Here is a 16,717-nt window from a genome sequence, read left to right on the forward strand (position 1 = left end):
CTTTGGTTCACAGGTCTGTGCTCAATCCACTGAGCTGCACCAGCCAAGGCTCAGTTCAGAGAATTTATAGAAAGAAGCAGTCTTTATAGAAAGAAGTAGTCCTGTGATTCTAAGCATACTAATGTCTATAATATTCCTGGTTTTAGGTACTAACATTCCATATACAGTGGTTCATTTGATAAAATTCTTGCTAATTATATAAGATTTTTACCAAAATATTAAATAAATTTTTTTAAGTCTTCTATTCAAATGTGTCTCATCATGTCTTGAAAATCGGGGAAATTTTGAAAAAAAAATTTTTAATGTCTAAGTATATTTTATTGATTATTCTATTATACCTGTCTCAATTTTTTCCACTTTGCCCTCCTCCACCTGATAACTCCTTTCCTTCCATAACACCCCTGCTTAGTTCATGTCCATGGGTTGTGTGTAATAAGTTTCTTTGGCTTCTCATTTCCTATGCGATTCTTAACTTCCCCATCCATTTTGGCCTTCCAATTATGCATCTTAATCCTTCTGCCCATTCTCTCCTTTTTCCTTCCCCACTGATAACCCTCCATATGATCTCCATATCTCTGGTTCTGTTCCTCTTCTGGTTGTTTGTTTTTTGTTTTGTTTTTTAGATTCAATTGTTGATAGTGGTGAGTCTTGTCATTTTATTGTTCATAGTTTTGATCTTTTTTTTTTTCTTGAATAAGTCTCTTTAACATTTTATATAATAAGAGCTTGGTGATGATGAACCCTTCAACTTTACCTTGTCTAGGAAGCACTTTATCTACCCTTCTATTCTTAGTGATAGCTTTGCTAGATAGAATAATCTAGATTGTAGGTCCTTGAATACTTCTTGCCATTCCATTCTAGCCTGTAAAATTTCTATTGACAAATCAGCAGTCTTATGGGAACTCTTGTAGGTAACTCTCTGCTTTTCTCTTGCTGCTTTTAAGATTCTCTGTTATCTGTATATATTTTTATGTTGTATTCATGTACAATATCATAAATTTAAACAAATAATTAAAAGAGAAAAAATAACAAGCAAAAAAGATTCTCTCTTTATCTTTAAGCTTTGGTGTTTTAATTATGATGTGTCTTGGTGTGGTCCTCTTTGTGTCCAACTTGTTTGGGACTCTCTGTGCTTCCTGGACTTGATGTCTATTTCCTTTGCCAAATTAGGGAAGTTTTTGTTCCTTATTTTTTCAAATAAGTTTTCAATTTCTAGTTCTTCTCTTTTCCTTCTGGCATCCCTATGACTCAGATGTTGGTACTTTTGGAAAACTCTCAGAGTCTTATTATTCTCTCCTTGTCTTTCTGAAGTCTTGTTTCTTCTTTTTGTACTGGTTGACTGTTTCTTTCTTCCTTGTGTTCCAAATTGTTGATTTGAACACTGGCTTTCTTCCCTTCACTGTTGGTTCCCTATGGATTTTTCTTTACTTCACTTAGTGTAGCTTTCATTTTTCCCCTTATGCATTTGCGGTACTCAGTTCTCTGCATCCTTATCACCAGTGTTTTGAACTCTGCATCTAATAAGTTGGCTATCTCCATTTTGCTTAGTTTTTTCTCTGAAGTTTTGATCTGTTCTTTTATTTGGGCCATATTTCTTCGTCTCCTCAGTTTGGTGGCCCTCCCTGTGTTTGTTTCTGTATATTAGGTAGAGCTGCTTTGACTCCATGTCTTGATGTACCTGTTACATAGTAAGAGGTAGAACTTTATGTATTTGCCAGGGCAGGGAACCCACTTCACTACTTTATGGCACTATATGGGGGGGAGGGCTCAGAGAAGGAACAATGCCACTTGCTCGGCACTTGCCCCATTTCCAGTCACTTCACCTACTTCCCGTATACAGCTGGCACCCCTCTAGCTATTGCCGTGATGGTGGTTCCCAAAGTGGGTGGGTTTGTGTATGTTCTAGGACTGTGGGGCCCTTTAAATGGACTCTCCTAAGAGACTGGCAGTTTCTTCTTCCATGCCAGTCCCCAATGGTTTTATAGCCAAAAGTTATGAGGCTTTGTTTCCTGGTGCTGGAAACCTGGGCTGCGCAGTCTGGCCTGGGGTTGGGATCACTCATTCCCCAGGTGTCCCTCCCAGGTTTCACCTACCACACATGAATGTGAGACCTTGTTCCACCAGCCACTGTCGCCACTCCCTTGCTGCCACTGCCTCACGACATCCTCTCCACCCTGGCTCCCCATTTCTGTCTCTCCTACTGTCTGGATGAATATTTTTCTTCTTTAATCTTCTATACAGTTTGATTTTCCAGCAATTCTGGTTTTTTGTTTTAAGGTGAGTTGCTCTCCTTATTATGGTTGTGCTAGGAGGCTAAGCATGTCTACCTATGTCTCCATCTTGGCCAGAAGTCTCCAAAATTTCATTTTATATAGCTGCTTCTCTGTCCTCTCAGAAGTATAAGCCCTGTCCTAACCAACGAGAAAATATGTTCAAATCATGCTTAATCTAATCCCTTTAAAAAAAAATTGGGAGGGGGCATTTATCCAAAAACTAGAATAAGTAAGTGTGGAGTATAGTAGGACACAGAGGAGATTTACAGTGTATTTATTTTTAACATGGTGACTACCTCCATTAACTTGGATGTTTTAGTGTTGCTTTCTTATTTACAAATATCTTGAACTCCCATCTATATTCCATTCATCTCCCATCCCTGAGGAAAAATTTCTAGCATCCATGAAAATAGCTAGGATAGTCCTAGCCAGTGTGGCCTGGTTGGAACACTCCCAAAACCAAAAGGTTGTGGCTTCACTTCCTGGTCTGGTGATGTACCTAGGTTGCAGTTCGATCCCCAGTAAGGGTGCATACAGTTCCTAGTCTACGTGTATATGGGAAACAACCAGTCAGTGCACCTCTCTCACATCGAAGTGTCTCTCCCTTCCTCTCTCTCATTTCCTTCCTCTCTGAAAGCAATAAAAAAAATGTCCCTGGGTGAAGAGAAAGAGGAGGAGGCAGGGGAGGAAGGAAATAGCTGGGGTAGACTGAAACTGAAAAAGTAGTTAAAGCTTAAATGAACGGAACACTGTATGTGTTCCATGCTTTAAAAAAGTGAGTGCATGTTTTAGAAAGGATTGCTTTTTTGAAAAAATTTAAAAAATAATACTTTGTATTGCTTGAAAGCTTAAGGAAAAAGTATAGTGTTAAGGGGTCTGCTGAGAGATTTCAGTCATATCTTCACTTAGAATTAATTACCACAGTTAAAAGATTAGGATGATTGTGAAAAATCACAAAATGGATACCTTCTGTCCTAGCACTTGCAGTAAAAAATAGAATGAGGTCACCAAATTTGATTTGCCACTACTAATCCTTCTTTTGCTTGCTAGAACATTTTTTATCTACAGGTGCTAGTTCCTTTGCATGTATGTTTTCTTACCTTTTTCCACTGACTTCAAGAGATTTGGAGCACAAGGGTAGACATTATGATGTTTCTAAGACTGACAGACAACTTTCTCATTGCTAGGGCAGGTTTTTGCTACCAGATCGGGTAAGAAGAAAGGGTAGATGACCAGTGCAGTGAATAAGGTTTTTAAATTGGCCACAAAATTTCAACCCTGTTGGACTTTGGTCAAGAATGCTTATGACTAAACTGTTTGTAAGCAGGAAGGTAGCTATTTAGCCTAAGCTCCAACGTGTTCTTAAAAGCAGAGGAAATGATTCTTACTTGTGACATTTAGAATTGTATTCTGAAAGAAATACTGCAGCATTGGAGTAAAATACCTACTTAGGACGGTCTGATATATAACTATATTTGTGTTTAATCAAATCTTAAAACTCCATTTATTGTATGTGTATATTATTTAAATGTATTTTATGGTAACTTAATTAAAATACATTCCCAATAGTAGAGATATTAAATGTGAAAAAAACACATCATTAGTTAGCTGATAATATTCCAAATACTTTTATTTGCTCATTTGCAATATTTATTGGAGTTTAATCTGTGGGACAGGTTTTCCAAAATTTAACAGGATAATGGACAGTTTAATATTCAAGCCAGTAAGTTTTTACAGATTGATAATTTTTTATTCATATGAGTGTCTCAGAGGAGTGTTTTTGCTCCTTAGACTTGGACTTTTAAAACACTTAATATCAATTTTTTTTGCATTTAGAGTTTTATACTTGATTTTTTAAAAAATGTGTTGTAGATTGCACACCTGGCACAAATTGAAGATGATAGAGCTGCAATGGTTATTTCTTGGCATCTGGCAAGTGATATGGATTGTGTTGTCACCCTAACTACTGATGCTGCACGTCGTATCTATGATGAAACCCAAGGCCGTCAGCAGGTGTTGCCCCTTGATTCTATTTATAGGAAGACTCTTCCAGATTGGAAAAGGTTAGGAAAAAATGAAAGTAATGATTTTTTTCTGAAATATCTTTTTTTAAACTAAGCACAGAATTTAAAAATGATTTCTGTAAAAGGTGCCTAAAACTGAGAAGTGACTCAAATCATTGACATTATTTTATCTTCATCTCCATCACAAATGTATATACTTTATTAAGATCAGTATTGCAGTGTATTCAATTATATATGCTGACCATGTTTAAGTTGCTAATTAAATGTTATTTGGATATATGAAACAGACAAGCACATGCATGTACAAACCCAAAGCAAATTTTTGGTTTGGCAACAGCAAGGAAGAAAAGATTTCATTATGATTAATAGAATATGAAATTGCTTTATTTGGAGTAGGGGTATAGATGCACGTCTTTTGTTGTATTTATATAATGTGAAAATAAACAGACTTCATTTAGGTAGAGAGGGTCTCTATTGGAAATGCCAATGACAAAGGTGAAGTACAGTACTCCACAATTAGGATGTTTCATTCTAATTTCTATATAAATCTGGTCCCATTTATTTGCTTTTCAAAGTATGTTTTAAGATAGTAACCATGAAAATGAACTAGGTATTATTAATCTAAGTTTTAAAATATAGTATGTATACTTTGATTTTGACTTTTTTATAATCTACCTTAAAAGACTGAAAGAAAATGGTAACAAAACAAAAAATTAAAATTGACCAATAATTTTCTCAGATTTGTAAACAAAGCTTTGCAAGGCCTATAGTTCTACAGCAATAGGTACTTTAAGGAGAACGGGAACTGGTTAAGAGTCTACTATGTTATTAAACTAACATTTCATTTTGTAATCTAAAGGTAGATTAAAGAAGCAACTGGAATTTGAACTCAAATCTTTCTACTTCTAAAATTTCTCACTGTGTTACTGGTCAGTACCCATTTTAAACAACATAGGAAATCCCATCAGATACTGTGTTTTGTGAGAATGATTTTCCCCCTAAGAGGGCTTATTTTATGCCTATACTCTCTAAAGACCAAATTAAGAATTCATGATTTAAAATAAGTATGAATTTGGTACTCAGGGCTAATGTTTGCCCTAGCAACTAGTTATCTTCTCTTTTCCTGGTATTGTACCTCTAATTGGGTTTGAGTTAGCTAGTTTCTGGAACCATCCTACCCTCCAGCACTTTTACCTTCAAGATCTGGAAGAAACTACATTATTTGGAAAGGAAAGGCCCACCACCCCAGCCAGCCTCCATCTCTTGAATCCCATTGTTACCTCTGGCCTGCAATTGCTCCTTCTGTATGCTGGGTGGGAAGAACAGAGAGCCTGACCTCTGAGCTACCTCTCTCACATGTGTCTCAGTCTTGGACTTGCCCCTTTCCTCCACCCTGTGGGCCCTCTCCCTATGACACAGTTATATCATTGGCATTCCTATTTAGGTCCAACTTTAGTGGCTGCTTTTCTTCTTTCTTGTCAAATTAAACAACAGTTAGTTGAACAGTTAGTTCAGATAGTAGTAGGTAAATACTTTAATATGGTAAATATTGTTTTCATTTCTAAGGGCTTAATAATCATTTAGTAGTTTTACTTGTGGATGGGGAGTTGATTAAATGATCAAAATAATGTGGAATGTATTAATGTTTTCCATATTTTATATATTTTTAATCAAAAAGTTCTAGAAGTTTTATTTAATACTTTTAAAATTTTCTTTTCATTCAGACCTCTGCCTCATTACCGAAATGGAAAATTATATTTTAAACCCACTGGAGATCCAGTCTTTGCCCGAGATTTGTTAACATTTCCAGATAACATAGAACATTGTGAAACAGGTAAAGGAAATTATGGTGACTTTATTTTATATAGATATTATATTTGTGAACCAGAGTTATAAATTACTGATTATGGAATTTATGTTTTTATTTAATTTATAAGTAATAGTTTTATTAATATTTAATCCTCTCAGTTTTTCCAATTATAGGTAAGTATTGAATAAAATTCTGTTGTTAGCATTCTTTGTAAGAAAATGTTCAGTTTGTGTTAATACTTTAATATGACCAAAGAAGATGTCATAATTTTAAAATTTTATTTAATTGACTTTTTTAGTATTTGGTATGCTATTAGGAGACACCATTATTTTGGATAATTTGGATGCTGCCAATCATTATAGAAAAGAGGTATGTATTTGAATTTTTTTTTAATTTGTAACTCTAATTCTAATACGTGTTTTTAAATTTTAATATATTATAGACCTATATGGAAATAATTTTATGACACATGCAAATGACTGACTAATCTTGTCGAAACCAATTTAAACCCTACATATTGATAAGCAACATAAAATTGGGCACAATGTGAATGTGCCAACATCAAGTTAAAATGAGATGTTTTGGAGTTATGAAATGGTCTGAGACTCAAAACATCTCTATTACTGATGATAGGATTGGAAAAAGAATACTCTCCAATAATGTTGGCAGAAATGTAATTTTATATAGCTCTTATTTATTAATTGTTAGGGCTGCTATAACAAAGTACCACAGACTGGGTAGCTTAAACAATAGAAATTCATTGTCTCTCAGTTCTGGAGGCTTGAAATCTGAATTCAGGGGATGAGCAGGGTTGATTTGTTTCTGAGGGCTATGAGGGAAGGATGTCTTCCAGGCCTCTGTCCTTGGTTGGTAGATGGTCACCTTCTGTTCACATCAGTACATAACCGTTTTCTAATCCAGTGAGTAGTATAAGGACACTACTCACTGGATTAGATCCTAACCTAATTACCTCATTTTAATTTGATTACTTCTGTAAAGACATTATTTTCAAATAAGGTAACACCCTGAGGAACTTGGAGGTTAGGACTTCAACATACAAATTTTGAGATACACCATTCAAACCATAATACCTTTGAAGGCACAGTTTGGCAATGTAAATGTTTCAATCATCAGCTGCTACATAACAAACACTTCAAAAGTTGCTTTAAACAGTAACAACACATTAGTTCTCATATCTCTGTGGGTTTCTCCAAGTAGTGATGATCCTTTCCCAATAAACTGGAACCCCAAAGGGCTAAACCTTAGTGGAAGGGTAAACAAAGAAATATACCTGCGCATCTCAACTCCAAGTGCCTCTGGAGACTGGCTACAAGAAAATTGCCTCTCTGGCCCTAGCTGGTATGGCTTAGTAGACTGAGTGCCTCTGGCCTGCGAAGCAAAGGGTCTCCAGTTGGATTCCTAGTCAGGGCACATGCCTGGGTTGAGGGCCAAAGTCCCCAGTAAGGGACATGTGAGAGGCAGCCACACGTTGGTGTTTCTCTCCCTCTCTTTGTCCCTACCTTTCCCTTTGGCTAAAAATAAATAAAATCTTTAGGGGAAAAACAAAAAAGAAAATTGTCTCTCTTGAACCTTCAACACTAAGTAGAAGAAAAGAAAAAAATACTAAGTTGTTTTCCTGGAGAATTCAGTATAAACAAACCCACCCTTGTGTCTGTTTGCAGTCGGCATTCCTAGTACTTTGATGGTCTGAAAAGCCTGAAGGCAAACATTTGGTTTCATATAATGCTGAACTGCTAGTGTCCTTAGATATCTAATCAAAGGAAACAGAGTCCCTCTGGAGGAATTCACCTTTATCGTAGAACTATAATAATTTTTATATTGAATATAAGAGCAAATTTCTAAAAATATATTTAATATAGTTCAAGAAATGAAAGTGTTGAAAATTAGAAAAGAACAAGTCCACTGAAAAATTGGGACAACTATAACTGAAAAACAAAAAAATCAAATAAACCTTCTAAAAATAAAAAATATAATAAATACTCACTGAATAGGTTTAACAGCTTAAGAGAGAATAGTGCATTGGGAAATAGGTAAGAAAAATTATCCAGTCTGCAGCTCAGAGAGAAGGAGAGTCCCTACCCTTTGCTAGTCCCTGCAACAGTTGTGAATAAGGTATTTCACAGAACAGTAGGGCTCACCGAATTTGTAACACCGTCATTACCACTTTTTGTCTTGATAGAGAGAATTATACAATTGAAGGATACTTTGAACGTTGAAAAATTGTCTGGGAAAGTAATATTAGCAGGTGCTATAAAAAGAGAAGCAGTTATAATTTATATTTTCAGTCTGTTAAGAAAATAGACAAGTTTGTAAAATTGAGTGTGTTTGTTACTATTTAAGTGGTATGATATCCTTAAAAACAATGTCTGACTCCTGATAAGTGGAAAGTACATGAATCCAGTTTGTATTTTTAATGTTCACTTTTAGAAAACATATAAATACAAACCAAAAGATGTTATTGTTTGTTATAATAAAAGATTTATTTTGCCAAAGAATTCATCACACATTTTCTTTAAGTATGCATCTTATTGCATTTAAATTTGTTTCTTTTTTAAATATCCAATTTTGGGGGGGGGAAACATGTAAAGTACCCTTGGAATTATATTAAAGCAGTAAATACTGGTCATGATTTTCTATTACATGACCTACTTTTTTGTTTTTAAAATATCAAGTTTTATATAATCTTTTATTATTTTTTTAAAAGATTTTATTTTTAGAGAGGGAAGGGAGGGAGACAGAGAGAGAGAGAGAAACATCAATGTACGGTTGCTGGGGGTCATGGCCTGCAACCCAGGTATGTGCCCTGACTGGGAATTGAACCTGCGACACTTTGGTTCGCAGCCCGTGCTCAATCCACTGAGCTACGCCAGCCAGGGCTAATCTTTTAGTTTTATAATTCAGAGACTATTGACCCTCAAAATTAGATTGGAGTAGGTATTTTTACATGTTATGATTTTTCATGTTTATTATTACATGTTCTTCAGTAATTTTTTAATGTATGCCTTTTATTTTACTGTGTGGATGCACCATTGCTTATGTAACTTACTGAAACATGTAAGTTTTGTATTTTTCATTCAGGGCATATTGTTCACATCTGTGATTATTTTTTCAGAGTAAATTTTTAGAAGTGGAATTGCTGGGTCATGCAAAATATTAAGCTGCTTAATACTTGTCACATTTCCTTTTAGAAGGGCTGTCCTAGAGCAGATTAGTTCAAAAGACCCTTTCTCTATAGCTCTCCCAACATGCAGTGTGGTGTGTGGTGTATGGTATGCGTGTGTTTTCACATTTTGAGTAGGGAAAATATCTCATTTGAATTCTGCTTCTCTGATTACCAGTGAAGTTGGACATTTTATTTTTTTATTTCCTAGACTTGTTTTGAAAGGACATTCTTAAAGATCACAAAATACTAAATCTAGTGTCTTTCTTTTATTATCTCACTTCTCTGAAGAATTTACTTTTTGACTAATTTTTTTTGATGACTTAGTTTTACTACATAGTTCTAGTTTCCACAGCTCTCACAATTCTAGCTCTTTTACTTCCCACAATTGAAATTGTGGTATTGTCCTCTGAAGATTCAGCCCTGTGCTTTTCAGTCTAATATTCTCTCTTTGCTATTTTTCGGTTGTCTGGAAAATACATATTTAACAGAAGGAAATTGAGCTAGTGATGCTGCCTTGATAATGTGTCATGGCCTTCAGAAGCACAGGCTGCTCTGGCTAGTCCCTCTCTCTTTCTCTCACCAATAAAGCTATCATTTTGACTTTTTTCCATTTGTGTTGTCATTTTTCTAACTTTAGCTAACACTTGAGAATTATTCATCCTCATTCATTGCCCTGCCCCTGTTTTTTCTCAGTTTATCTTACATATCACTAGCCTATTAAAATAGTTATAAAAATACTAGTATGAGCATGTCATTTCTAATCTCAGAACCCTTAAATGATTTCCCTTTTCTTAGAACAGTTGAAATAAGTTTTATAGGCTCCATAATTATTATATGTTTACTTAAAATAGGTTGTTAAAATTACACACTGTCCTACACTGCTCACCAGAGATGGAGATCGCATTCGAAGTAATGGAAAGTTTGGGGGCCTTCAGAATAAAGCTCCTCCAATGGACAAACTTCGGGGAATGGTATTTGGAGCTCCGGTACCAAAACAGTGCCTGGTTTTAGGGGAACAAATAGGTAGGTTGAGTAAGTACTTCGACAACAGTTTCTCATTTGATTTTAATCCTTTATATGGGGCTTGCGTATTGATACTCTAACATGAAAAATTAACCAGTAACAAATACTAATAAGATGTTTGTTCAGGGCATGTGACCTCCCTCCAACATTTTCCTTCATAGCTTTCCAAGCTATGTCACCTTGTTTTTAGTCAGCTAAAATAATTGTTTTTACATCTGTGCTCTAAACTGTATATACAGGTGGTCGGCATCCCTAACCCTATTTTGTTCAAGGATCACCTGTACTTTTACAGGAGGTCCATACAGGCCATTCTTAGAGCCTATTTATATAGTTGTAATATGCTTGGGTACATACTTTTTCAACAAAAAGTAGTTTGTTGTTATTGTTAACTCTTCTATAAAAATGGTAAATATACATAATATAAAATGTATCATCTTAACTGTTTTTAAATGCACAGTTCAGTGTGCTAATTAAGTACATTCACCTTGTTGTACAACCAGTCTCTAAAACTATTGTCAGTTTTGCAAAACTAAAACTTTGTACCCATTAAATAATTACTTATTATTCCTTTCCCTCGTTTCCCCAAGCCCCTGGCAAATGGTAGGGTTTCTCTCTGTGAAGTTGAGTATGTTAGGTAAATTATATAAGTGGAATCGTACAGTATTTGTTCTTTTGTGGCTGGCTTATTTCACTTAGCATAATATCTTCCAGATGCATCTATGTTACAGCCTGTGTCAGAATACCCTTTCTTTTTAAGGTTGAATAATACTCTATGTGTGTATACCATATATTTTTGTTAATTTTATTGAAGTATAATAAACATATAGAAACATGTACATTTCATAAACATACCAATTTATAAATTATCATAAAATGGACACTGCCCCTGTATTAAGAAATAGAACATTGTTGGCACCACAGAAGGTCTCTCAGGCCCTTTTCCAGTCACTGTCCAAACCCCTCTCCAAAGGATAGCAACTTTCCTAATTTAAAACAGCATACACTAGCTTTGTCCATTTTTGTACCGTATGTGAATGTAATTGTGCAGTTCATACTCTTGTGTGCCTGGTTTTGTTCATTAATACTATATGTATATTTGTAGTTCATTTACATTTCAGGATTGTATTCCAGTGTATAAATATACCATAGTTTATTTCTATATTCTACTGTTGAGGAATTTGGATAGTATCTAGTTTTCTGTTATTACTTCAGCCCTCAACAATGTTCAAAGTAGTAGTTGGGAAACAGTGAAAAGAAGGTTGTTTGTATTCCTTTATGAGGTGGTTGGTCAGGTGCAGCTCTAAGAGGAGACAGAAAAAGCTCAGGAAAACAGTTTATTACACTCACAGGTCCTGGAGACAGGAGGCCCCACACACCATGCAGGGCCAACATGGTGGTAGGAAACCACCAACATGGTCAAGAGGCAGAAGCCGGGAAGGAGAGTGCTGGAGCCACAGCCTTTTGGGGGTTTCTGTTTCTGCAGGAAAGACAAGCCTTGACAGGGTAAACAGTTTAAGATTGACTAGTTTGAGTAATTCCAATGGGCTTTTGGTTATAGGCATGGTCTCTAGCTAGTTGCCTGGTACCTGATCCTGAGATGATAAGGCAGAGGAATATTGCTTCTTGGTGTGCACAGGCCAGATAGGAGGAGGCTTGGCTCTGGATTGGTTAGTTTGCATATCAAAGGCATGCATGGGCTTTGCTCTCTTCAAGAGTTGGCTAACTCTGGGAGGGGCAGTCTCTTTCCCAGCCAAAAAGGTTTTTTTAAGATATCAAAACATATAATCTACAGAAAATTAAAATTATATACAATACCAAGGTTCATACTTCAGTTTATGATGGCATTGAATGCTTGTAAACCCTGTAGACAATAACATAAACTGATAAGAAATCAGAAAAAAACAATTCAAGGCAGTGAATCAACATAAAAACAAGTCAAGGCAGTGAATCAACATAAAAAAGCCTCAATCCTTATCACTGTAGCAGTACAGTTTATGACAGTGCTCCCAAACAAAAAGAATTACCTGTGGAACTTTTAAAATACACAGGTACTGTAGTGACAGCATTTCCAGTTTCCCTGAGTACCTGAATGTCAATATAACAGTAAGGCATTATCTATAGATCTTAGGGAAGAAAAGATTTTAAGTAAAGATTTCTGTGCCATATTGGATTGTTTATATATGTAAGGTTGACAAATAATACAAGGATTTCAGAGATACAACAGTTACTTATCTTTCTTGTGAAATATCTTTAAAGATACATTCTATATACAGACTAATGACTCAACACTAAGAACTCAAATATAGTTTTTAAGAAATCAAATGAGACACTTGAAGATTACTGGTAGGTATAAAGTACTTTTGGTTGTAAACAATAGCAGCCAGCCCTGACCATTTGAAACAAAACAGAATTGTATTGGAAGGGAACTGGAAGAAATCACAGATTCAAAAGAAATTGGAAACAACCAAGACAAAACCAAGAATGGCTTCTGGGACATTCAGCAGTTTTCAATTCCTTGCATCAACACCATGGAGTACATCTACTAGAAGAGAGATTTTCCCTCCTGAATCATAGCCATAGTAAAGATCAGAAAGAACAGAGCTTTGAGAAACCTCTTTCTAGAATATCATGGGATGTTTGCAGAGAAAAAGCAATTTTCAACTAGACAACCACCATGAAAATTGCAATAGCAAAATTAAAAGCGGAGTTGTTTGCCTTCCAAATAATTTTACTACATGGTGTTTTGCATTATAGTATTTAATATGAGATAATAGCAAATAAGAGCAAAAAAAGGAAAAATGAATATTTACATGTTATGAAATAAGACATTGAGTAACGTAAATACATTAGTTCTTTGATTAAAAAGCAAAGATACTTAGATTTTAAAATATCCCTTTCCATGTATTTTTTACTTCTACCCCAGTGAACAGTGTGTCACTTTTATAATCAGAAAAACTTACTAATTATTTTTTAATGCTTATGTTCTTTGAACCAGTAAATGATCTAAACAGATAAAACTTTCTTTTATTCAGATGACTTTTGCAGCCTTGTTTTTCAATCAAAGCATTAGAAATGTTAAATGCTTTAAATGAAGTTATAACTGGGAAATGTCTATTATAATGTTAAATGGAAAGTGGTTAGAAAGTATAAATCCAGCTCTCACACATGTGAAAAATTAAACCTGCAAATTTGTCTAATGAAAGGATAAGAAGCCCTGGCTGGTGTGGCACAGTGGATTGAGTGCCAGTCTGGGAACCAAAGGCTCACTGGTTTGATTCCCATTCAGGGCACAGGCCTGAGTTGCAGGCCGGGTCCCCAATAGGGGGCACTCAAGAGGCAACCACACAGTGATGTTTCTCTCCCTCTCTTTCTCTTTCCCTTCCCCTCTCTCTAAAAATAAATAAATAGCTAATAAAAAGACCAAAACAGTGAGATGGTAGGCCTACCAGTTTTTGCCCAACTTTCCTTTTTTTTTTTTTTCTACATTATCCCAGATTTTCTATAGAGATATTAAAAAATCAGTATGGACATTGTAAAAGCCAGGATATGGACAGAGGAAAGGAGAGTTTTTAACAGCATCTGAAGACAGGAAAATATTTTTAAATAACCAATAAGTAATAAATATATAGTTTATAATCATTATATCATCAAACTAATTAACACTTTCATGTTTATACATTCCAAATATGTAGCCAGGTTAGACATTATTTATACTTTATTATGTCATGCTTAATTTATTCTAATATTTGCCTTGTCATTTATTACTATACATTTTTTAAGTTAAACCATTCTTAATGTTTTTTAGAAATAGTGAACAAGATTAAGTGCTGTAGTTTTTCGGGCAAGTGTATTTTGTTTTATTGTGGAAATAAACCAAGTATATAATGAATTCCCATGGACCTATCAGGTAGCTACTTTTATTTGTTATAACTATCCCTCTCACAATTTGCCTCCCTCGTCCTCTCCCTGGGTAGATTATTTTGGAACAAATCAAAGCAGAAATTCTAGTATGTTTTTTCACATAATTTCTTCCCAGTCATCAGAGCTTATCATTTTTTCTTGCCAATACATTCTTAGAATCATGTAGAACACAAAGTTTGAAGAAACCTAAACATTTTTAGTAAAGTCTACCTACCTACCTAACGGCTTAAATCTTCCAGTGGTAAGAAAGTTCCTTCTGCCTTGTAGGTAGCCTTAACTTGCTTAATAATAGCCCTTTAGATATACTTTCAATTCTTTGTATTATTTTTAGTAGTTTTGCTTATATAGTCATTCCCTTAGATACATTGAAATAATTTATATCTCTCTTAATATACAGAAATTAATGCATTGTAATTTCAGTTGTCTTCCATTGAACTGATTTGTTTAAAGTATTTCACAGTTTTCATATTAAAGTTTCATCAGTTTCTATTTTTTCCAGAGAAAAAATTTCAGACAACGAATATTGTAAAAGCTCAAAAATCATTTATAAGCAGAACTGAATGCGAATTTTGAATTTTTCTCTTTGTTAGAATTCTCATAAATTTAGTTAGGAAGTAACTTTTAGTGACACTATGGTAAATAGAAGTTACATTTAATATAGAAATTAGGGGTTGATAAGGCATATTAAATTAAGCTGCTGCTGTCCACTTCATGCATAAAATATGAACCTGCTATTAGTGCTACAGTTAATGGAAAATATTTAATATTATAAATAACAAGACTAATGTTCTATAAAAATATTTAAATATAAATAGGATTTCAGTCCTCAGTGATTTGAAGTTTTATGTTGTCTCCTGAAGTACACCAGGTCTGTATACTATTTTGTAACTCATTCACATATAAAATAAGTATATTTTATGCACATAAAAAAGGCTTTTTTACTATGAAAGTGGAAGTACTACCAAACCAAAAAAAAAAAACAGGTTTCTTTCTAGGTACCTTCAGGAATTCCCAATAAGTCATAAAGAATTGAGGAACATAAGGACCTTGTCATCAGTCAGTTACACATACAGAATTTGTATTTGAATATTGAATATATTCATAAGCGTACACAGATACTCTTGGATGTGTACTTGCTCATTCACTCTTAGTATAGATTCCCAGAATGCTGGATAGTTTTCTTTTTAAATACTGTTCTTGACCCTTAAAATATAGAATATCTCATATCTTATAGCTAATATACCCTGACTCTTAAATAATTTCACAGTTTTATATGTAAACTACTGTATATATTTGTTAAATGTTTGAGTATTTCATTCCTATGAATATTGATCATCTTTTTATGTGAGTAGCATCTCAAAAGGCAAGATAGTAAATAAATATTTTAGGCTTTGTGATGCAAGAAGCAAAATCAGGGGTTTTATGAAAGTATTTGTATGACCATTTATAATATAACCATTAGAAATTGTATAGAACATTCTTGGCCCATGGACTGCAGCCTACTGGCCCCCAGACTAGAGTATAGTCACCATATTTAATATTTAGTGTCTAAATCATAGAGGCAATAAATAGTATAATGTAATACATTTTAAGACAGGTAATATAAGGAAAGATAAAATTTTTTTATCAAAAGTGCATTTTTGAAATGTGTTTAAAGTAATGGTCATGTCTGTTAGAAGCAGTGATTTTCTGACAGTACTGTATATATTTAATGCATTTGTAACCCCCCTCAAATTTGTGTGGAATAAGATTGAATATTAAACAGGATATAAATATTGACTGAGTGATCCCATTTACAGAGCACTCTTATGTAGAAAACTCCTTACAAAGAATTAAACTTACTAAAGTTAAGCCATTGAAGAAAATCAAAATTTAACAAACCAACAGTCTCATGTTGAAATCTAAACTGATCTAAAGTTTTTAAAATACCAAAACTTTATTTGCTTAGAATGAACATTTTGTGTTAAAAGTAGCTCCATCTGTTACTATAACATAGTACCCAGTGTCGCTAATTCTTCTTTCTCACAACCCTAATTTGATGTGATATCAGTAGTTTTAATTAAATGGCTTTGGTTTCTTTGCAGATCTTCTTCAACAGTATCGTAATGCTCTGGACAAGTTGAACAGTCTGACCAAGGACCTTAACCGTCATTTAGAGTACCTTCAGTCTCCTGAAATGAAGAAGAAAAAACACGAACTTGATGAACAAGAGAAAAGTCTGAAGCTAGTAGAGCAACAACTAGGTATGTGCTTACATTTTGTTAATGTCTACTTTCTCTGCATGAAGATAAATATTTATGATTAAAGAGGTTCAACCATAATAAGAAAGAATGTGAATGATCTGGAACTTTATATTGACTCTAAGTCATCTGATAAATGATGGTTATAAAAAAAGGTTATAAACTCTTCTCTCAGCAGGAGTAATAAGAATCAGTCTCAGTATTATTTATTAATTCTTTTTTTATAAATTAAGATGTATTTG

General features: G+C 34.3%; 1 protein-coding gene across 1 annotated transcript in view; it reads left to right on the plus strand.

Moving 5' to 3' along the window:
- SMCHD1 (structural maintenance of chromosomes flexible hinge domain containing 1) overlaps positions 1 to 16,717 on the plus strand; it is a 143,130-nt gene that overhangs the window by 115,640 nt on the left and 10,773 nt on the right. Inside the window, exons 42-46 of the mRNA XM_028524982.2 lie at positions 4,146 to 4,336; positions 6,022 to 6,131; positions 6,406 to 6,476; positions 10,143 to 10,314; positions 16,320 to 16,478. Coding sequence (XP_028380783.1) covers positions 4,146 to 4,336; positions 6,022 to 6,131; positions 6,406 to 6,476; positions 10,143 to 10,314; positions 16,320 to 16,478 — 703 coding nt within the window. The remainder of the gene's footprint in view (positions 1 to 4,145; positions 4,337 to 6,021; positions 6,132 to 6,405; positions 6,477 to 10,142; positions 10,315 to 16,319; positions 16,479 to 16,717) is intronic.

The sequence above is a fragment of the Phyllostomus discolor genome, chromosome 9 (assembly GCF_004126475.2).
Source record: "Phyllostomus discolor isolate MPI-MPIP mPhyDis1 chromosome 9, mPhyDis1.pri.v3, whole genome shotgun sequence".
Classification (NCBI taxonomy): Eukaryota; Metazoa; Chordata; class Mammalia; order Chiroptera; family Phyllostomidae; genus Phyllostomus; species Phyllostomus discolor.